The following is a 21,774-nucleotide window of genomic DNA, read 5'->3' as shown; positions in this document are numbered from 1 at the left end:
ATCTCTAATCTTTTCTCTGTAGAACTCGTTGGCTATACTTAGACTTTTCTTTGTATACTTTTCCACAAATATCTCAATAAACTTTCAAGTGTCAGTTTATTAAAAAAAAAAAACAACAGCAAAAACATTTTTCATAGTAAATTCACATTCAGTATCACTGCTCCAAGCTGTACAGTATGCATCACCACAATCGCACAATCCATCCGCAAGAGCAAGAAAAGAAATTATCCATGTAGAAAATTTTACATGTGTGTCTAAGCACAATCATCTTTCACAAGCAGTCCCATTTATATTCTCCAATGTCAATGTACACATCTGTGGTGACTCCACAGGCCTCCTGATGATCAGTTTGCCAGTCAGCGGCTGGTATGGTCGGCCATGTCTGTGTCCGAGCTGAGGCTGAGCTCAGCTATGTGATACAGGGCCGGATCAGGGTGGAGGGAGAACTGCGACTGTCTGGTCTGAGATGTCCTGTCCCGCGACTGGACGATGGCTTGGCGCAGGCAGGTGATCCACTGCTGCTTGCTGAAGGAGTCGTTGGCCTGCAGGCTGTAAGGGTGAGCCTTGGAGCGCCCTCTGCTGCTCACGCGGAAACAGTTCTTCACTAGGGGGATGAGAGAGAGAGAGAGAGAGAGAGAGAGAGAGAGAGAGAGAGAGAGAGAGAGAGAGACAGAGAGACAGAGAGACAGAGAGAGACAGAGAGGGAGGAAGACGGAAATTGAAAGGAAGCAAGGTTGTAGGTTTCATTTCATCTAACGGGTCATGAAACAAAAAGTACAAACAAAAGTGAAATGTGGTACACAGGTCATGTATGCCATAACAAAGTATACACACATCACTGTGGTGCTGTAACAGTAACTTGATTAGCTGATCATCAGAACAGCGTTCCTTTAAGCCATTTATCAAAGAAAGATGCCGACTATTTATGGGTGACAGCAGTTTTGACGACCTGCTGCTCCTCCTTCTTTGTAAATGAAATATTGGTGGGGTTTGGACAATTCTTCAGACAATGTTAGCTTGAGCCGTAGAAACTTTTTGACTATTAGTTATAGATTAATCCATTAATTAAAAAAAACAAAAAAAACAAATGAAAATAATCATTAGTTGCAGCCCTAAAGCCCTGTCTCCTCATAATTTAGCAACAAATACAACATATATATGTTATGTATATGTTACCTTTATCATTTCCCCCAGTGAAGGCTCCTCTGAAGGTGCCCCCTCCGCCAGCCTCCCCATCTGGGATCTCCTCCAGATTTATCAAGGCATTGGGCAGAGGCTGTCTGTACACATTGAACACCTGACCTCCCTCTCTGTCCTCACCCGGCCTTGTCAGCACCAAAGCCAGCTCGAACAGGAATACATGCAGCCGCTGACGGAGGAGACACACATACACACACATAAAGCGAGAGATATGACCTCAGGAGACTATTTACCACTATATTCAAACATAAGTTAGCAAAAGCAAAGAAAAATCACCTATTATTCAGATATTATGTTAACATCTTTATCTTTATATTACATATGAATGTAGAAGACTTGACCCTCAAACAACCCCAGCAACACCACTCGAAGGTCAATCAATGGAAAGTGACACGTAACAACAGAGAGCCGCTACCTGGCCCTTGTTGTTCTTGAGCTCTCCGTGGCAGTAGAGGAAGCGGGACTGCTGAATCTCGGGCAGTCTCTGGCTCTCTTCGAGGTAGCCGAGACCCCGCCTGTAGAACTGACACTCAGCCTCCCCTGTCTTCTTGTTCACCTCCGCCACGATGCTCTGGATCAGCTCCAGCTGAGCAGAACAAAGTGTGACACAGCATCAGCAAAACCACAGTGAGACACTGTGAGGCTGAAAGGAGAATTCTGGGTCGGACTAAAATAGTATACTACTCCTACAATACATTTTGAGCAAAATGTAGCAGTACAGGTAGTATCCTGTTTCAAATGTACACCTTGAATGTCCACAGGAAGATGCAGCAACAAATTTCTAATTACTCGAATCTCCTTTGGTATAAAGTGATTACAGCCCAGCTAGGTTCATGAATATAACTATGTTATTTTCAAGTTACTGATTGCACATCAATGACATCAACAACATATGTTCATATTCACACGTATATACACAATACGTGTGAATGCGTTTCTCCCCCCTCACAACTCACAGCATCAGGCAATGTGTCCTCATCAGGGTGCTCTGGAGGCGTGCACTTCTGTATCTCTTTCAGCAACAGCGGGTATTTGACCAAACGGCTTCGAGGGAGATCCAGGAAGTTCCACAGGTCCAGTTTCCTGCTGAACGAAGACTCCTGACACAGGCGCAGGAAGTGCTCCACTCTCTTCTCATGCTTTTTCTGGTCCAGCAGGGCTTTGGCCCCCACTTGGTTACAGCAGTATGTAACATAGGCCTCCAGGCAAGGGAACTGCAGAGAGGAAAGTGAGTGGGTGGTGGTGGGGGGTGGGGGGTGGGGGTTAAAGAAGCCATGAAGCAAGAAATCTGAGGTCAGATGAAAGCAGAGATGTACACAGACTGAACTCTGTGACTTTTTGAGAGGAACATAATAGAGGAAATAGAGGAACTGAAGAGAGTGAAGGTGGGTTGTGCCCTTTTCTCTTCTTCTCTCTCCGCGGTGTCCATGGAGATACTCACCCAGTTCATCAGAGTAGGCCCCACCTCTCCGACCGTCTTCTCTGATCCCCTCAGCCGCTCCAGACGACTCAGCAGATCTGACATGAAACACAATACTTGATCTGCTGAATTCTTATCGACTTTTAATGACTGAATAAAAGTGTTAGCGCCACTCAAAAACAGACACAAAACCATCACAGGTAACTCATCCAACTTCCTATACCTGAAAAAAAAAGGCACATCAGTTGTGTAGTTAATGGTTGAATGAATGAATACTCTCCTTGTGTGACTTTCCACACTTGCTTCTGAGGCTGGGCAATGTTATTAAAAGTAATATCACAATATTAACAACTAAACTATTTTCCATTATTAATACATTGTATATCACCGTATGGCAAATGTATACAAACTCACAAATAAAATACTTGAATTAGTGTTCCACCATTGAGCCATTACCTAATTTTTTTTTTCAAATGTCCCTGTTAAACATTTATAGGCATTATTATTCATAGAGTCCGACCCTTCTTAATTGTTTTTACTGATGTAGCTGTCAACAATATATAATTCATTTGACTAAAATCTGTGAAGAGATAACCTTTAATAAGATACAATTCCACGGAACGTCAACCGCTGATAATGTTTAGGTATTGCACAGCCCAACTTGCTTTGTACAAGATTAGGAAATGAGGAGGTGTTGCTGGCTCATGGGTAGAGATTGAGATAACAGGAGAAAGTGAAAGGCAGAGAGGTGATTTACCTTCATGGAGAGGAATCAGGGAGTCCAGAGTACCAAAGATCTGTCCAAGCTCACTCTCCGTCATGATGTCCAGCTTCAGCATGGGCTCATAGTACACCTGGGCAGGAGGCCAAAGAGAAGAGAGAATCCAATGAATCACAGAAGTGTGTGGTGAAGTAGCTGAATGAGATCCTAGTAGTGTATGTCTAAACAACTAATTTGTCAGATTTTTGTTGGTGTCAGAGTAACTGGGATGACCGGTTCCAATGAAGAGACGTTCACATATATTCAGTGTATTCTACTCAGGTGGAGGCGTTAGGTGGGCAAGTACCTTCTTAACCAGACTGAGGTCCTCAATAAGTTGTCTCTCTCCCTGAGTCAGCTCATAGATCACCTGCAGGAAGAGACAAACGCGCTTGATGTTTTCAACCAGACAGGTGGAACCATTTGCAGACACCATCATGTGGATGCAAGCACACACTTGCACAAGTGGTAAAATACACAGATGGATTGCGTGAGCTCTCACAGCTGATTATTCAATAAAGGAAGTTGAGCCTTCAGTGCCAGCTCACATCCTCTTTCATAATCCCCATGTAGCGCTGCTTCACAGAAATGAAGGGTAGGCTCTAGTCACCCCGCCCACACTGAAACCACAGCCCCACAGCTTGACCCACTTACCCTCCAAAAAAAAAAAAACACACACACACACACAAAGCTTTATATTAAATACACAAGCAGAGAAATTTTGTTTCTGCAAATGAACTAAACATAGCCCGCTGCTTCTTGCACCTCTTGACGCTTGATCTCCTTTGCAGTGAGGTCATGACTCTCCACAGTGTCACTCCAACACTGGCTGTTGCGCCGGCGTGGAAATGACGAGGCCTTTGGGCGAGAGCGCAGGGGAGCCGGGGGCAAAGGTCGAGCCTCTGTGCGAAAACTGATGGAGCGCTGTGAAAAGAGCAGAGTGGATGAGTGTCAGCATGCACAAGTCATTCGTTTTGTGACTTTGTTTTTGACTTTGTGTTTGTGCACCGTTACCGAAATGGACTGTCCGATGCGTTTCAGAGCAGGGGTCTTCACTGGGGTTATGACACCTGTCAGGCTGTTGGACTTTGCCACAGGTTTGACCCTTTTATTACTGGGCTCCTAAAATGAAATCGTCATTAAAACTGACTATTATATTGGTAAAAAAGAAATGCTCCACAAACATATCAAGGCGGATCACTCATCAAACTATTGCTGGCTGTGCATCAGAAGACTTTAGAAGAACTGAACACACATCTGGCACCTGCAAAAGAGGAGCACCTCACCTCTGACTCCTTCATGTGGTCGGACATCATTTCACCCTCCTCGTCTTCCTCTTCATCCTGTTAAAACAGAACAGGATGAAAAGAATAAGTTAGATGTGAACTTGAGAAAAGACGTGAGGGGGGGTTAAGGAAAATGGAAAGAGAGAGAGGTCGAGAGGGGTGAGATACTATAGGGTGCAGATCTCTCATTTCCTGTGTGAGTCTTTCGAAGAGGAAGGAGGTTGAAGCTATGCCTCTGTAGTAAAATACAAGATGTCTGCCTGTTTTTTTCTTTTTTCCACACTAACCACATCAGCTGTATATTCAGTGTGAGATGTACTGAATTACCTGCTGAAAAAAAAAAATCTTTGTACAATAACACCCCAAAAAAGATGAAAGCAAAACAGTTTGAAAAGTGGGAAATCACTGGCTGAAACGTGACAAGATGGGATATTGACAAGACTTAAAGGTTTGTGGATTCAGCGGGGGTCTGGCCACGCAGCTGAACATCATGTTAATATCTGTCTCGATGCTGAGCTCTGTGCTCAGCATTGCGGTCACAAAGGTAAGGTTGAGTAACTTCCGCTTGTTACAGAGAGAGACAAGAAAATGAAGAAGAGGCATCGCAACACAGTTTAATGTCAGAAATCACACTCACCTCTGTGATTCTGATCACAGGTTCAGGGGCCGGGTCTTGTTTTCTCTTCTTCTAAAAGAATAAAATTTAGAGTTATGGTGAATTGCTTAGTTTTTAGGATAATGCGCAGATAAGTTTCAGACAGGAGAACGGTGAAATATAATAAGATAGATGGTGTGACGTACCCCAGCATGGTCGCAGAGGATGGAGTATGTCTCTCCTGGCACTGCTGACCTAAAAAGGGCAAAACAAACTGTTAATGGGCACAAAGCAAACATCCATACACAGTTATATTATTTTACTTGAGATAAATGTAAAAAGTAGCTGAACGAGGTCCTAGGAGTGTATGTCTAAACAACTAATTTGTCAGATTTTTTTTTTTATAGTTACAGTTATGTAAAATCACATTGATTATTGAAGGTTAAGATTCTGATCCAGTCCTTTTTAATGAGTGCTGCACAGTAATATTAAAGGGTTGAGTTTTGGCAACTTGATGCCAGATGTATACCAAATTCAAATAACATTAAAACCTCCTACACAGTAAAGTATATTATGTCGTAGGTGGTTCACAGTCAGTTCTCAGCAATAGTTTAGATTATACGGCACCCCAAGGTGAAAACACTTGTTAGCAATCGTGAAAGGTATCATACCAGGAAGTCCTCGTTTCAACAGTCTCCTCCACTTCCATCTTTACTTTTGTCCTCAATGCATCTTCACAGAATCATGACACGGTCTCAAAAACGAGAAATGCTGCGATAATCCAAATTAACAGGTCTTTTATCTGTTCCAGTAACGCAGAACGAGTTGTTTGCAGGGAGCTGTAACAGTTCCGTGCACTTCTTCCTCATCTCAGAGCAGACCACATCCTTTAGCGTTGCACACACTCACGTATCCGCTCTTCTCAGGGAGGAGGGTTCATAACTCTACCTCAACCATGTCACTAAAACAAGTCAACTGGATAATGGAGCTTTAACACTTCTTTGCAGACCAGAGGAATGTGATTGAATATGTTAAAAAATGTCATGAGACACAAGAGGAAGTGACAGCTGATTTGTAACTAGTTGACTATTCATCACATTCCTTTTCAATGAACTGAATTAACTACAGGTACATTTGCACAAAGCCTGGACAGATTATTTCTTCAACCTCTGTTATAAAAAAAAAAAAAAAAAAAAAAAAAAAAAAAAAAAAAATTCTCCATCCTCTGACTGGGGGTTTTTCATTGTAAATTCATTGGTAATTGTTTAGCTGATTCAGGCTTCCCGGATACGTGTTATGAAACTTCTGAAGCGCCTCAAGCAGGTCAGACAGGAAAAACACACAAATATCTGACATGTTCTAATTCTGTTTGATTATGGTGGAAAACCACATATGAAAGATTCAATTAGATATACAGTTTTACCAAAACAGCCCAACAAAAAGTCAAATAACCACACAAACTCAGAAATGTTTTTACATGTTTATTCACTATCACACTAAGTGCTCGCATTTCAAGATACATCTCATTGCCTTGCTCTTACACTGTAATGTCATTTGGAGTTAACAAAGTAGAAAGAAGACAGTTTATGATCTACAAGGTGTGTGTGCCAAAACTTTGTCCACTCCCCTTACCCCCACCCCTCCCCCCGAAAAAAAAAAAAAGAAGAAATTGAAAACAAGACACATGAAATATAAAGAAGAGAAAACTGATGTCATGTGCAAGAGCCCCTCCAAAGTCACAGAGTGCTAGATGAGGTGGGTGTAGGGGCACTTCAAACCAGCAAGGGTTCCTATTCTGCCGGTGTGAGATTATTTTCCAGTCAGGAGACGCCGCCGTCAACTAGGGTTTAACTGCATCTTCAGGTGCTTCTACAGTTTCAAATTCGGGGTCTCAGGTAAAATTCAGGGCAGTGATATGACCTTGTGGCAAAATGGATTCTCAATACATGTGTCACTACTTTGGGGATTCTTAGCTGAATTTCTTTTACTTAATGAGGTGCATCTTTGAAAAAACAAAACAAAAAAACAACAGCAATGTGGGACCAGGTCTACGAGACAGGGGTTGGAGGAGGGAAGAGAGCAAGTAGAGTGGCGGGGAGACAGTTGGCTGGATTAAAAAAAAAAAAAAAAAAAATCCCTCCTTTAGTGCTGAAGGCTAGTAAGAGTGTGAGGATATTTCAGAGGGACACTAGTTGGGCTATGGAGTGCCAAGAGAACACTAAGGCTTAGAATTAAACTGAGCAGAGAGATTCTGCTGCAGAGAGACATCAGGAGATCCAGTATACATGCTCCCTTCCTCCAATGACACCCCTGTTCCCACAGCTGAGCACCAACTGGATCCCTAACACACATACAGGATTCCTTAAATCAGCTCACTGGGGCTATGTACACTCAGGCACAGGTTTACACAAACCACAGGCCTAAAAAAAACTGATTGATCCAATAGAGCTGACCTGGATCAACCCACCCACCCCCAATCCCCACCTCAACTCCTCACTTAGAACACCCAACCCCTGTCTCCCCCCTGTAACCCCCACCCTCCTGTGGGTGGGTTCAATGTGGAGCTCAGCGGATGGTGTATCTGACATAGGGCACTTCCACGTCTTCGTCTGACAGGTCATTACAGCATAGCTCAAACACCAGGGCTTTCACATGCTTTCCCAACTTCTTTTTGGACACCTTCGTCACAATCTCTGTCATCCTACAGGACACAGAAGAATACAGTTATAGCAATGGATAAAAACACTCACTCACATTTTATGTGTCTCGTGAATGTAGACTACTCACGGCAGGTCCAGTCTCTCTTTCAGTTTGGCAGCAGGCATGAAGAAGGAATAGAGCATGGACACTCCCTGAGAAAGCATGGTGATCTCCAACTTATGCTCATTCTAATGACCAACAGAAGAAAGATGGGATTTGGTTAATTGTAGGCCAGAAACCACATGGTGGCAAACTGAGGAGATGAGAACATACTTTAAAATAGTCCAAGAATTGCCGGAGTGTCATCTCCTCCCCATTGGGCTGCAAACCTGTGACCTCAAAGCGATCCCACAACGTCCAATCGATTTCGTAGTACTGAAAAAATAGAGGAGATTATGAGATGTCAGTTCCACAGAAAGATTTCACAAAAGACATGATGCATTTTCAAACAGCAGCAACCGATTTGCTGTTCTTTGCTAAAATGAAAAAAAATGAGCAGAATAGAAATGATAAAAAAAAAGAAAACACGTAATGTAATTTATTCTCCTCAGCACACACTGATCCCATCAGTGTGAGAAGGTGAGTTGAACTCACTTACACCCAGGCAGACAAACTGCATCTGCCTGGTGCATCAGTATTAGCATGGCTGGATCATCATCGGAGCTCAAAACATCTAATGACTATGTATGACAACCCTTTCAGGGATGCCACTTGGCAACTTGAGAATTAACAGGAAAATATTTGCCACAAGTGGGACACATTATACAGTACATCACAACTGATAACTAAACAGCTCAAAACAAGCAGGTGCCTACCTTGTGTTTGGGAGCAGCAATGGGTTCAGAGAAGGCAAAGAAAGGCAGGGCCAAGTTCATGAAGCCATTTTTGTATGACTCCAGCTTCTTGTGACCTTGGACAATCTTGATGAGCTCCAGGCACACAAGACCCACCACTGCCGCCGTGGTAGTGGCGATTGCAGGAATGATCTTGCCAGCTATCAGTTTGCTCTGGATCGGATGATGAATACAAAAGCAATGAAGAAAAGAAGGAAGAACATGAATTATTTATTTAAAGAGTTAAATTGCAGTAAGTGAACATGACATTGTAAAACAAATGATAAAATATAATATTGAGCATTTTTAATGGCTTGAAAAAATTCTTGCCATTTTAGTTTTGACATAATTTTTGAAAAAGCAAATTTTTGATTTTCTGGTCAGTAGCCTGCAAGTTGTTTTTTTGCCCAAAGAGAAGGGCAGGTCGAAAACATGATCTACAAAATGCACCCCACCTTGTGTCTGTCTGTAGGGGGAATGTCGTAGTTCTCTGCTCTCAGGTTGGATGCTGCCACAATGAAGTCCATGTGGAAGTTGGTGTCATCATCCTGTTAACACAGGGTCCAAAAGCGTCACACAAACAGGACCATGACTAGTGCAGGTTGAGACTGAACTGAGGACTAACAGAAGAGCTCGGGCAATTTCAGAGAAACTCTGATATTTATAGGAGGAAAAATGGTGTACCTTCTCAAAGTCAATGGGGCAGAGTTTGAACTGGGAGGTCTCGGAGGAAGGCAGCTGGACCTTCAGCTCCTCCAGTCTGGAGTCATCTACACAGCAAGAGAGCAGTGGTTACATTTTTCTCAATGCATCTATAATGACCCAGACCATGACTTCAATGTATACCACCAACAACAAATGACTTACATAGACAAGTCTTTGGCTGAAAATATGACATCTAAACTAGATTTCTGTAACTTTGAATGTTTTGCTCAATGTGCAGAAGATTTGCGCCTTACCAACAGAGGAATTGCTATTCTGCAGCTCCTGATCAGAGACGTGGATTTTAACCCCTGAACGAGGGGTAAAGGGTGGCACCTTGACCTCCTGAAGGATCTTGACCACACCTGCACGATCAGTGCTGCCTTGCACGCCGTATGTCTGAGCAAACAGGTTGGCTCCTGCCAAGATATAATCCATGTGCAGCTCCTGCAAGGGGAAGCAGCTCTGCCATTACCTTGAGACTAATAGACTAGTTAAAGGCAGATAATGCTGCAAGGTGGTACACATAACACATAATGAATGCATACTTACATTGCTAGTGCTGAATTCTAGGGGGTGAGGACACCTCTTTGGACCAGACCAGAAGGGGGCACCAGAGCTAGTGAGCTGAAAGACAAGTTGACAAATTTAGGCCTTGCAAGCAATAACATGCAAAACCTTAAAGCTAGGGCTTTTTGGGCATTGTATGCCTTGTTACACAGACAGTGGTCAAGAAATGACAGGAAATGAGGGGAAGAGGTTCCACAAGCAAACTGTACATTACATTTGTAGAATCCAAAAAATAAGCTTTGACTCAAGCAACCAAGGTTTAAAAAGGTTTATGCATTTCTTGATGATCGTACCATGAATCCATCATCTGTCTACTGTTGGCCTAAAGCCCTATTCATGCCATAGTATTGTACTATTTTATAACATCTACACAGAGTTGCCTGCAGTGGGCCAAATGAATGCAGGAGTGCAGGACTATAGTGGTCAGTGGTCCAAAATCCTCAGTCCAACATCTATTACTTCAATGTTATATGCTTCCATTGCAATAACAATCGTTACGCATTGCTTAGAATTGAATACACCTTGATCACCATGTGACTATAGCTTGGAATCACTCACAAACAACCGGGGTGAAATGGATTGAATGGTAATCAAGATGTTATATGTGCGAACGAAATTTTGATAAATGAAAACTGAAAAATTAAATCTAATGGATGACAAGGATATGTTTTGATGTTTAGAATATGGAGGGTGGGGAACACCAAACCAGACTGATTTTCACCATGCGATAAGCTTAATGTGTACCTGATCTGGGGGGAAGTTGTGCAGTAGCTGGCGGATGTTGTTGCTGTATTGACACTGCCAGTGGTTGCGTGCCCAGGCTACACAGTCGGCCCAGCTGTGGGGGCAGTCTGTGACAAGACTCTTATAAACAGCCTCCAGCACCTCCACAGGCTGAGCTCCGGGAAGCTTCAGAGTACGCTCCATGAACTTAGGATCTCTGCAAGAACAATGATCATAAACCTCATAAGCTGGTGACCACTATGTGAAGAGCTGTTACTCTTTCTTCAGCCAACCATGCTGGGTGGGCGACAGATGAGCAATTGTTTAAAGCATGGGATTTTGTTTCTTCAAGGTTTAACAAGAGTCCACAGTATCACAAAAAGCAACAGCATCTTAATATCAACCCCTAAAAATTAGGGGGACCATACTGAGCCCTTTTACAAATCCATGTACAGCCAGTTTTGTTAACTACAGTGATGCTATATGGTCACTTCAGGATGACAAAGAAGGCCACTCACGTGAGGTACTGCATGGCATTCTCTGGTGGCTGTTTGAATAGTCCCTCAAACTCATCACGGGCCCACTGAACAGAGGAAGATATTGATAACAAATCAATAATACACTCAATTCACCAAATCAGAAGCAATGTGCATGTGTGTGTGTGTGTGTGTGTGAGAAACCTAAACCTGTTTAAGCCAGAGTAGTGGTAAATAAAATAAGTTTCTTGTTTGTCCATTTCATCATATTGTGACTGTTCAGTATGAATCAATGATAAAATACATTTTTACCAAAAGCTGTTGGAGCATGACATCTTCAATAATCATACATTAAACATGTGCTCTAGTAAAACACTAAAGAATTAATTTGACTGAATGGTTTGGCAGAGTTTAAATTAATATGATTTTGACTTTGTAAATATAAATCACAACAGAATGCGATCATAACTATTGCAATTTTAAAAATCACTCACTGGGCAGAGCCTGTGTTTATCTTAAGTGCAGTGATGTGCATATGTGTGTCTACTTACCTGCAGTGTGTGTTCAATGGCATTTGGGAAGTTCTTCAGGGTGCAGATGGGGATGGACTTCTCTGGTGGGTCTTGGCTGGAGCTGTATGACTCTGTGAGGAAGGGGATCACAACCTGGACATTGCCTTTGGTGCCAAGAGTACCGGACTCCAGTAAGGGTTTACGGTAGTACACACACCTCCGATCCATGTACATACCTGCACAGTGGACAGAAACACAGGTCAGAGGACACAGCTCAAGTACAGAGGGCATAGAAAAGAACATATTTGGTTTTAGTTAGGAAATCTGATTTCCTTGCAAGTAAATACACCATTGTTAATTTTTTTTTCTCTTACGCGCATCAACATTGTCCAGCGCATTGGCCACTCCATCAAGGCTTTCAAAGAAGTCGTCGTCGTAGATCCTCTCTGTGTCGGGGCCAACTCTGTTCTGGTGACCTGTGATCCTGATGGAGGGGTTCATCTGCTTCACTGCTGCCGCTGCTGTATCACTCTTCATTTTCTGTTATTACACATATAGACAAATGATATTAACAGTGACCTTTTCACTTTCCAGTCAAATACCAACACCAGTATTGCAACTGAGTGGTGGTTAATACAGTGGTCAGAATTATTGATTGCTTGACTGATTTTTGAAGTAAGCCCATTACCAACACACAAAAAAAATAAAACCCCCATTCAATTTCTGTGCATGATGTGCATGTTTAACCAATAATTATGGCCTGCAGCACATGTCTGTCAGTTGTGGGTTCCTCCAACCACAATTTATTTTGTAACACAATACAACCCTTGAATAAAGCAATGCAAACAATGTTGTCGTCATGTAACAATATCTGTGTTCCAGTACCAATCTGTTCTTTGAAAGGTCACTGCATTTCATTTATCACCACATGAAATAACCAATACTCTAATACACCCAGACTGAGTCTTTATAGCCCCAGGCATCCCGTTTCCTCCATCTAATGTTGTACCATGACATCATCCATCAGCAGCAGTTATATTAAGTGCACTCAGGAACAGTTGCAATGGACAGGAAATCCATATGTAGAACTGCTTGGAAATATCAAATTCAAATCAATAAATGGCCAATTTGTGTTCACTACTTCTGAGCAAAGATGATGATACTGACCGTAACATCGGAGGGTCTGAAGAGGAACTGTCTGTTGAGGTTGGACTTCTCAATGGTGTCCATGTCTGTCACAATGACCTCACCCTCTCCGCCAGCCAGTCCAATCATGGCGAAGTTTTTCATCAGCTCACAGCCGATGGCACCGGCTCCAACCTGGAACGATTACAGGTCCCTCAGCGTGTAAAGCTATCCAAGTTATGATCTTTGTTCCATGTTTAGATGCCATTTAACAAACACTATCCATTCACACTACTCTGTGGAGAAATCTAATATTCTACAACATGTAACTCAATGACAGAGAAAGGCTAGTAATATTCTGTGTTTGTTATTGTGAACAGATCCCATGAACACACCAAAGTCCACAGTATTTAGGTACTGATTTCACAAAATGATCAAAGGTTAAAATACAGACAACTACGGACATTGTATTCACTTTTACTTAAGTACTGAGATGGGAAACAAAGCAATGTAGGTACATGTTAATAAAGGACTGTGGAGGTGATATTCTTTAGTTTTCTTACTGTAAACAAATGCCATTAGAAGACATAACATAACATGGGTTGGTCTGTCTTTGGACTTCCCAAATTCCCTCTGCCTTAAGTCAATCGTACCTACTGAAGACAAATCTTTAAAAAAGGCATCACAAATTGTTTTTCTAAACTTCACCCCCACCACCACACTCTGATACACCCAGTACATCCCTACAATTCAAAACAGGTTGCCAGAGTAAGCAAAAAAGTGTCCCTGCATTCCCAGAGATACTGTATCTCCAGTGTTAATATTTCTCCCACAGTGGTTATGATTTTAAAAAGGGAAGACATTTTCAAAAATAGCTGACTCCTGTAGTTTTTAGCTAATGTAATGTTGTGTGTAAATTGTGCGTTTGTTGGTCTATTTTTATCTGTAGATATGATGCGCTGGGATGTTTTTGAACTAGGACAGTATATGTGGCCATGTCTCAAAATGAATGACAGTGCACATATTCAGTACAATGAGGGCGCATGGAACCCAGTGCAACATTGTGGCTCACCAATGTGTTTTTAAAAGTCTTTGTACAGCAATTGAGGTTTATGGCACAGAGGTATATGTTGTATCAGGTTTTGGCCACACAGGCAATTCTTGTTATTGGGATCAATTAATTGCTGGTTTTGTTTTTTTTCATGGGATTTGTTGACAAGAATATTTCATATCACCAGACTTAAAATCTCCCTTAGTAACAGGATGCCAGAGGAAGTGTTGGAAAGTTTTCCATTGGCCGACTCACCAGGAAGTAGCGCTGTTTGGCAAGCATATCCTGCAGCTTGGTGCCAAACACTGCAATCTGCCCATCGTATCGGCAGTTCCTCTGGGAGAAAAGGATGGGAGGCAGAAAAACAGGTTTAACACCATCGTTTGTCACTTATGTGCATCCATACTCTGTCACTCTGCGATTTGCTATCAACACCTACGGGGGCACACTCTTCCTCTGTGAGAATCTCTCCTTCCTCTTCGGCCAGGCACTCCAGGGCATCAAAGTACAGCCACTGCATTATTGGCATAAATTTTCCTGTGCATGCCTAGAGAAGAGAGCATGTAAAAATATAAGGAAACATTTGTACAAAACAATGAATTTTGATAAGATTTGAGTAAGTTAGCGCAGTAAACAGTCCAAACATGTCGTACCACAGACAACAGTAAAACCACACAACAACTGATAACCTACTCCGTCGAGTTAAAAATAAAAACACAGTAGATATTGTTAAGACAGGGCTATTGGCTGCAATTTTCACACAACACTGACCTTCATCACTTCCTGTGCAGCCAGACCCCCAATGAAGGCATTGACAGGGGCTAGATCACCAGAAGCAACATATGACAGCTTTTTGATAAGAGCTTCATCCAACTGCTCCACTTTAGCTGACCCTGTCTGGGCAGAGTTCACCTCCTTGGCCAATGTCAATAGCTCATCACCATCAGTCTGGAATACACATAGCTCAACATGTTGAACATGTCACAAAATACTAAACCAAACTCACTGATTTGTACTAATTGATTATAAAGTCTTGCAAACTATGTGCTGCCCAATTTTTCATGCTTAATTCTACCTCAATTTTACTTTGTGTATGTAATGATTGAGGCTCTTTCATTCAAACACCCACATTTAAAAACAGGCTTATTACCGACACCAAGTTTCCCAATAATAAAGTGTATTAACAGTCAAATGAGACAAATGGGTATTATCAGAACATGAAGCAAGGTGTGGGTTTTAGCCATAACAGGTAATTTAAGGCAACTGTGATATTCCCATTAAAATAATATCTCCACTATCATGAGTGAAATTCACCTGGCTCCAAGGTACAGGAAGGTGGTTGTGTTTCTTCTGGAAGGCATGGATAGCCTGGAAGCCCACATGCAGCTGCCCTGGACGCTCGAACTTGGCAAAGTCTGTCATCATGAAATCTGGCTCAGCCATGGAGGAAGAGATGGATTTCTGCACAGGAAAGACATCCGAGATAGGGAGAAGTGAGTTTGGTGTAGGTATAATTTTCCACTGGTCACAGCAACAGCAGATAATGTTGGCCCGCAAGTATAGTGATGAGATTATACATAGTTGTCTTTGTGACCATTGGCAATAATTGGAAAACACAATCTTAAAATGCAAACAAAGGTTCACACTGCAAATAATTATAATGAAAAAAGAAGAAGTGTATTTTAGTACATTTACTGTGATGTAAGCAATACATAACTTGGTGTGAAAAATGGCAACACATGTCACTTACAAAAGCAATCTTCTTGGGCATCTTGACCTGGGAGACAATTCCTCCTCTTACATAATCTGTAAAGCCAGCTGTGTCACAAATGCTGAAGGTGTAGGGACCTGAACAGAGAAAGTCAGCAATGTCAGTTTGTAACAGTCACAATCAGAACAAACAAAACATGTTTTTTTTTTCTTAAACTGAAAGAGGTCTTACCCAGAACTTTGATTTCCACTGGCTGGCAGCCATTGAGCTCTGTCATACCCTGAACCTCTGTGAAGGTGACATAGTCTCCACTCTCAAAGCCATGACGAGCTTCGTCCAGGCATGTCACAACCCCTGGATTGTCCTGGAGAAAAGCCAAAAATGAGCAGGTTTTGAGTGCAAATCAAAGCTGTCTTGAAACCTGACCTTGCTCCTAAAAAGTAGCAACTGCTTTGAAAAACACTCAGCCAGACATAAGGACTAACCTTGGTGATCATGGAAATCATGGCACTCAGCGGCTGCTCTCCATTGGTGTCGTACACTATCATCTCTTCACCAAAGTCACAGAAAAGCTGGCTACAAAACATAATTCATATAAATGTTAGACACTGACAGACATACAAGTGTGTATATATCCAATGAGAACGATAAAAAACAAAGGGTCAGCATCTTACCCAAACAGTCCACGTGTGTCTGCAATGATCAGCTTGATTCCCTTGCTGTGGCAGAACTCCCCCACATGCTGCTGCTCATCCAGAGTTGAGTTAGTCAGCACCACCACCTAGGTTGCAAAGACACATATTTAACACCAGCTTTTCTTTCCTTTCTGAATGCTGAAATGAATGGGTACAGGGCTTCTATCCAAGTTATACCTGAAACTTAGTCAGGTAGTCTTCAGTGAGAGCTCCGGTGTAGGCAGTCACAGGAACGTAGTTGTTGAGCTCAGCCAAACGGGGCTGGCTCACCTCTGCCCTGTTCTTCCCAAGATCCTCCTCCCGGAGGTAAAACTGACAACACAAAATACATACAAGATGTCAGGGAAGAAATGCTACCATGTCAGTAAAGCAATAACTGCCAATATTGGTGAATGAGTGCTAAATATGGAACTAAGTAAAGGATAATAGATGTCTCAGTTTTTGCCTTTGGACAATTTCACTTATCTTATACAAGAAAAGTTGTAATGCAGATTCACTTGGCTTCTACACAATTCTGCCACACCACACTAACCATGACATTGATTAGAAAAATGTGAAAGTGACACCGTCAGATTTATACCGCTAAAAAGGTTCTAGCAAAGCTCTTTCTACAGATGTTACAAAAACATTAGCTTAGAGTGGATGAAAGGCCAAATCAGGGAGAACAGGTGGGTTTTAAAATTTCGCCAAGTGTAGACTAGGTCCAAGATTCAGTGGTTGATAAAAGGCCAATTCCTATAGAAGATGGATGACATGACAAATAAGTGACAGAAATATACATAGGTGATTTAATACAGCTTGAATGAGAAAGGACACTGGGGCAGATGCCAGTGGCTGAAATAGAAATGTTTGAGAGCACAAGGTTATACTCAGATTGGATGATCACAGATACAGCTGACACACAGCTCTATTAACAATCATACACTTCTTTAAGGTCACAAAATAGGAAGTCTTAGCTGAGCAACCGAATGAGCACCTGAGCAGTCTATTCACACATTTATCTGCCCAGCCTTAAACAGACAGCATTCAGGGTCTCAGGCTGACAGACTAAAACAATCTCTGCACTGTAATGATGTTCTAAAACAGGCTTTAGCTCTACTATGATTATGACCCAGTGAGAGGCCACCCACTGATAAATCTGGGTCAGCACATGGCTAACAAGGGTGGGGGTGGCGGTAGTACTCTTTTTGGATGGCAACAATACAACACAGCGAGTGACTCATAACAGATAAAGCCACACTGCACTTTGGAATTAGGCTTAAAGACACCAAATGAATCACTAATTAAGCACATTAATTGAGTGAATCAATGGCTGAATTAAAAAAAAATATTAATTAATCACTGCACTAATGGAAAATGGGAATGTCCATGAATGCTTCCCACCTGAGAGGAGAGGTCTCTCCATTCTGCAACTCCTTGGTCATGTACAGTGACACTTCTAACTCCTCCCAGGATGACGTTCTTGGCAATCTCCACTCCAAGACCTCTCATACCAGAGATAAGGACATTGGAGTTCTGCATGCGCTTCATAGCGTCATGGCCCAACACATAACTAGGGAAAGAGAGAAAGTACCATGAGCACAACTCTGTATTGCTTAACAACCAGCCCAATAATAAATGCTGAAAGTTTCCTGTAATTAGGACAAGACTTCTACAGGGAGAAGACTTACAGTTGTCTGGAGTACAGGCCTTCATCGATCTCAGCATCATTGCCATTCTTAGCCATGCCCTAAGGAGAGACAGGAGGTGCAATTAATTTATTTTACAAGTTTTACCCAAAAGTATGCAGTGTACATGTTTTCACTTACGTTGGCAGGTGTGTGGGACAGATCAGTTCTGACAGAGTTAGAGGAGGAGCAGTGGGATCCCGTCTTCGTCTCTGATCCTGACAAGCGACGCTTCTTGGACAGCGGCGAGCTGGACATCTGTGCATCAACCAACACCATTAGAACAACCAGCTGACCAATGTTGTTGCTTTGCATTTCTCCTTTACTGATTTATATTAATTATTTAACAGTGGATAACATGAAAGAATTTAAACTTTTCAGTTTCAACAATTAAATATATCGAGCAGAAAAAGGCACTCCAGTGTCCACATGCATGCATTTCATGGAGGGTTCCAACAGACAACAGATTAAAATTCAAATGCGTGAGAAATATATAATTCATTGCTATTACTCTATTAAGATGAGTATCTAAGCTAAACGCAACCTAATCTCCTTCATGTTGAAGAGAGGATTTCTAGTCTAGAGAGCAGCTGGGCTGGCTGCAGGCCAAACACAAATCTGTTAGAAAACGAACTGAGCCTGGGAAGAGACATGAATAACAGCATTATCAGTCCTTTTCATGCTCAGAGACAACGCTTGTTTATGTACTTCTATTGTTTATTATACCAGTTTTTAAAAGGATGCCAACATTGTTTCAAAAAACAGCTGAATCATTAAAACTTCACTGCGGTAAAAAGTGAGCAACACACACATTGACTCGCAGGTGTGGACACAAGGATCGTACTGTACCGGTTGAACTATCCTCGGTAGTGAAGACGTATAGAGGGGGCGTTTATTAGCGGTAATATTATAAAAAAAAATAATATTCAAGTTTAGTGTGGCAAGCGAAATTTTCCGGACAAACCCCGTCACTTCGGTAAGTAAAATAGGCCGCAGTATCTGGAGCACATCCCCACCGCACGACGAGCCACAATTTCCGCATCCAATGCAGCTAACTTCCCTGCGCCCCAACAGTGGAACTTAACCGTCTATAAACCTTCCAGCAAGTTCACATGATAAAAGGGGTTGAGTCAGCTCCTTCACAAATAACGTCGAAACCAGCAAAAACAAAATTTACAGTTTATTGTAAACTGTCGCTGTTCGGCAAAAATTAAAATGAAGGCATCCGGCATGATACAGCAAAGCACCGAGCCCCCCGGTTTGTACTGTTATTGCTAGTTCCTTTGCTCAACCTAACATAACGTTAGCTGGTAACAAACCATTTCAACACTTTCAGCGTTTAAGAAAGGGTGAATCAAATGTCAGTTAACACCACCAAGAGGAAACCGATTAAGTAGGTTGCCACTAATCAGCTAAGTGATTTGGCAGGTGAACAGAGTAGGAACATTAATAACTTAGAGGCAAGAAAACACCACTGTCAGCCTGTCCATTAGCCGTTCGGCCTAGGCCTGTACTACCCCCAGTGCGGAACACAACTTTACAAGCTAGCAGCTGTAGCTGTATTGCAACCTGCTCGCAAATAATAGCAACGGGTTGATTTTGACAGCTAGCTACCACAGCTCCTATATTGATATAGTTTCATGTTTCAGCACCTAACAAAAAAGAACCTCTAACTTTAGCGCTAAATGTAAGCATTTTTTGCGAATGAAAGACTAGCCATTACACTCGTGCCCCATTGATTTCTCTTTTCTTACCAATAATGCTTCTCGGTCCCTTCCCAATGCGAACCCGCTCCTCTCCCGCAGTGTCTAGATGTCAGTAATAACGATGACTGTAAATTCGACGGTTTATACAAAGAAAAGAAACGCGATGTGGGATTAGGGTGGTCTGTACTATATTGTCGAGTCACTATGTCGTTGAGCTGAGAGTCTCTCCTATGTAATTGCGTTGCTGGCTTTGCGACTGCAGACGGGAACAAAACCAAAATGGCAGATGGGGAGAAAGGGGCGGAGGAGCTGTGACGCATGGGCTGAAATATTCAACAGGAAAGGGCGGTTGGGAGCACGCTGCTCAGCCAGGCGCTCAGCTCATTGGTTAGTTAGCTGAAGCCAACGCGCACTCATCCCGCCCCTGCTACCAGAAGATGCATGCCATGTACATTACTGTACAATGAACTGCAGGAGCTCCAGAAATCCATAAGAAACACCTTACAATTCTTCTAAAAACCCACGCAGAACATGATAGATGCAAGTGAGAGAAAGGAAAGTTCCAAGTACTGACTATTTGATCGTCTTTTCCCGTCCACCGGTGCTGAATGAAATTCATCAATAACAGCATCTTTGTTTCAGTGAGAAGTCGTTTCGTTGTGCAAGTAGACCCCATATACAAAGCTTACACCAGACGGGTCACAATGAATAATCACAGAATATAACACATTTAAAGGCATAACTGGATTTCATAGATTCTCACTTCAACGCCAACTGATGTGTTCTGTTTTGAAGATACTATCTTATTTGTGAATTCAGCAAAACATCACTAGTCGAGTAGGATGTGCTGCAATTATAATTAAGACAGGTACTGCCTCAGGTAGGTTATTTGCTAGATTTAGTGATGCTGACCGTCTGGGCCCTCAGTCACATTGAGGTTAGGGGTGAGCATTCCTTACAGAGGAGGAGTATTGGGGGAGGGGGTGCCTGGCAAATGACAAAGGCCCAGGAAAAGAGTGGGCCGCATATTCTCGGGTACACATGTCGAGGGGATCCCCATTCTCATCTTCGTACTGCGAAATGATAAAAACACAAATTTCCACCAGTCTATCGGAGCTGAAGCGTATGAATATCATCAATGTCACGTTAACAGGCTGCCTAACTTGGCAAGCTATTAAGAGACACTGACCACTATTACGTTACTGTGGTAACATCGATTGTCTTGATACCGTAACGTTAACCCAACGAAACACATCAATCGAGATGAAATATTGCCAGCAGGTTCTAGCTTGCGTGATGCAAGTTAGCTAGTCTCTGCCTCTAAACATAGCGTCCATCTAATGTTTGTAGCCAACTAGCTCTCCAGCTACACTTAACATTAATTATCACTGAATATTATCACAGCATTCTCTTGCACATAAAGTGTGCAAATGCTAATTTAACGGTTACGTGACAGTGGCTTGTTAGCTACGGTTAGCCGAGACGGAGACCTGAAATGGTTCAGATAGCCGACGGCGACAAACGTTAACGACTACCAATAACGCAGATCAAACGACTGCGTAGTTGTTAGCTTGTGTGCAGTTAGCTTTCAAGCTATCTAGCCACCCAACCACTTTTTCCTTCTTGTGCCGCTATTTAAGCTAACTAGCTAACGTTAGCCAACTAGCTGGGGCTAACATTACCAAGACAAGAGCTTACACAAGTGTACAGAACTTACCACATCCGATATTACTCGGCCTGATCTGTAGTATTAAAAGTCGGCTTGTATTTAAGCAAGAAACCTAACAAACAACGTGACAATTTAACAGTGCCGTTGACTGCAAACTGAAAAGTGTGTCAGGGTGGCGGGCTCTGTGTGAGTTTTTCCGCTGGACGGCTGCCTGCCCGGCTGTTCCCGAACCGTTTCCCCTCACTCTATTTCAGTTGAAAGCAAAGCAAAGCAGCAACATGTGCACGTTACAGGAACAACCATCATTCTGGTCCAGAGGGTTAACCGAAAAGTGAATTCGATTGATTTATCATAAGTACATTACTTTATTCGT

At 42.4% G+C, this 21,774-nt stretch overlaps 2 protein-coding genes across 4 annotated transcripts; both read right to left on the bottom strand.

The window, feature by feature from the left end:
* Positions 1 to 79: 79 nt before the first annotated feature.
* On the bottom strand, positions 80 to 6,161 carry LOC111218933 (rho guanine nucleotide exchange factor 3-like). 2 transcript variants are annotated; one of them, XM_022741420.1, is made up of 13 exons: positions 5,933 to 6,161; positions 5,468 to 5,516; positions 5,304 to 5,354; positions 4,667 to 4,723; positions 4,395 to 4,502; positions 4,146 to 4,304; positions 3,688 to 3,750; positions 3,378 to 3,474; positions 2,642 to 2,718; positions 2,157 to 2,414; positions 1,616 to 1,786; positions 1,177 to 1,369; positions 80 to 604 (listed from the first exon to the last, which is right to left on the bottom strand). In XM_022741420.1, exons 1-13 carry the CDS (start codon positions 5,968 to 5,970, stop codon positions 357 to 359), a joined length of 1,569 nt encoding a protein of 522 aa, XP_022597141.1. In that variant the 5' UTR covers positions 5,971 to 6,161; the 3' UTR covers positions 80 to 356. The 2 variants fall into 2 exon arrangements, with proteins under 2 accessions (XP_022597141.1, XP_022597142.1); XM_022741421.1 differs by having other exon boundaries at positions 5,304 to 5,351.
* A 568-nt stretch (positions 6,162 to 6,729) lies between these two features.
* Positions 6,730 to 21,633, bottom strand: uba1 (ubiquitin like modifier activating enzyme 1). Of its 2 annotated transcripts, none has more exons than XM_022741408.1 (26): positions 21,450 to 21,633; positions 18,168 to 18,284; positions 18,030 to 18,088; positions 17,743 to 17,911; positions 16,537 to 16,671; positions 16,339 to 16,445; positions 16,150 to 16,240; positions 15,896 to 16,028; positions 15,704 to 15,801; positions 15,268 to 15,414; positions 14,725 to 14,901; positions 14,393 to 14,500; positions 14,209 to 14,289; positions 12,945 to 13,097; positions 12,152 to 12,317; positions 11,817 to 12,013; positions 11,308 to 11,372; positions 10,811 to 11,006; positions 10,049 to 10,123; positions 9,754 to 9,943; positions 9,479 to 9,564; positions 9,250 to 9,342; positions 8,777 to 8,968; positions 8,235 to 8,336; positions 8,049 to 8,149; positions 6,730 to 7,962 (listed from the first exon to the last, which is right to left on the bottom strand). In XM_022741408.1, exons 2-26 carry the CDS (start codon positions 18,282 to 18,284, stop codon positions 7,827 to 7,829), a joined length of 3,174 nt encoding a protein of 1,057 aa, XP_022597129.1. In that variant the 5' UTR covers positions 21,450 to 21,633; the 3' UTR covers positions 6,730 to 7,826. The 2 variants fall into 2 exon arrangements, with proteins under 2 accessions (XP_022597129.1, XP_022597128.1); XM_022741407.1 differs by lacking the exon at positions 21,450 to 21,633 and adding an exon at positions 19,781 to 19,988.
* Between the last annotated feature and the right edge of the window lie 141 nt (positions 21,634 to 21,774).

Source organism: Seriola dumerili, unplaced genomic scaffold, assembly GCF_002260705.1.
Source record: "Seriola dumerili isolate Sdu_G_001 unplaced genomic scaffold, Sdu_1.0 BDQW01000056.1, whole genome shotgun sequence".
Taxonomy (NCBI): Eukaryota; Metazoa; Chordata; class Actinopteri; order Carangiformes; family Carangidae; genus Seriola; species Seriola dumerili.
Note: the sequence above shows the minus strand (reverse complement) of the source record. Positions and strands in the feature narration are given on the sequence as shown.

Coding starts and splice junctions, on each gene's coding strand:
- uba1 (XM_022741408.1), bottom strand. CDS start 18,284: ATGTCCAGCTCGCCGCTGTCCAAGAAGCGTCGCTTGTCAGGATCAGAG. Junction 15,802..15,895: donor AGTGGAAATCAAAGTTCTGG/GTAAGACCTCTT, acceptor TTCTCTGTTCAG/GTCCCTACACCTTCAGCATT. Junction 8,150..8,234: donor AATTCTTGGACTATTTTAAA/GTATGTTCTCAT, acceptor GTTGGTCATTAG/AATGAGCATAAGTTGGAGAT.
- LOC111218933 (XM_022741420.1), bottom strand. CDS start 5,970: ATGGAAGTGGAGGAGACTGTTGAAACGAGGACTTCCTG. Junction 5,355..5,467: donor TCCTCTGCGACCATGCTGGG/GTACGTCACACC, acceptor TTATTCTTTTAG/AAGAAGAGAAAACAAGACCC. Junction 2,719..3,377: donor CCTGATTCCTCTCCATGAAG/GTAAATCACCTC, acceptor GTTTCATGTCAG/ATCTGCTGAGTCGTCTGGAG.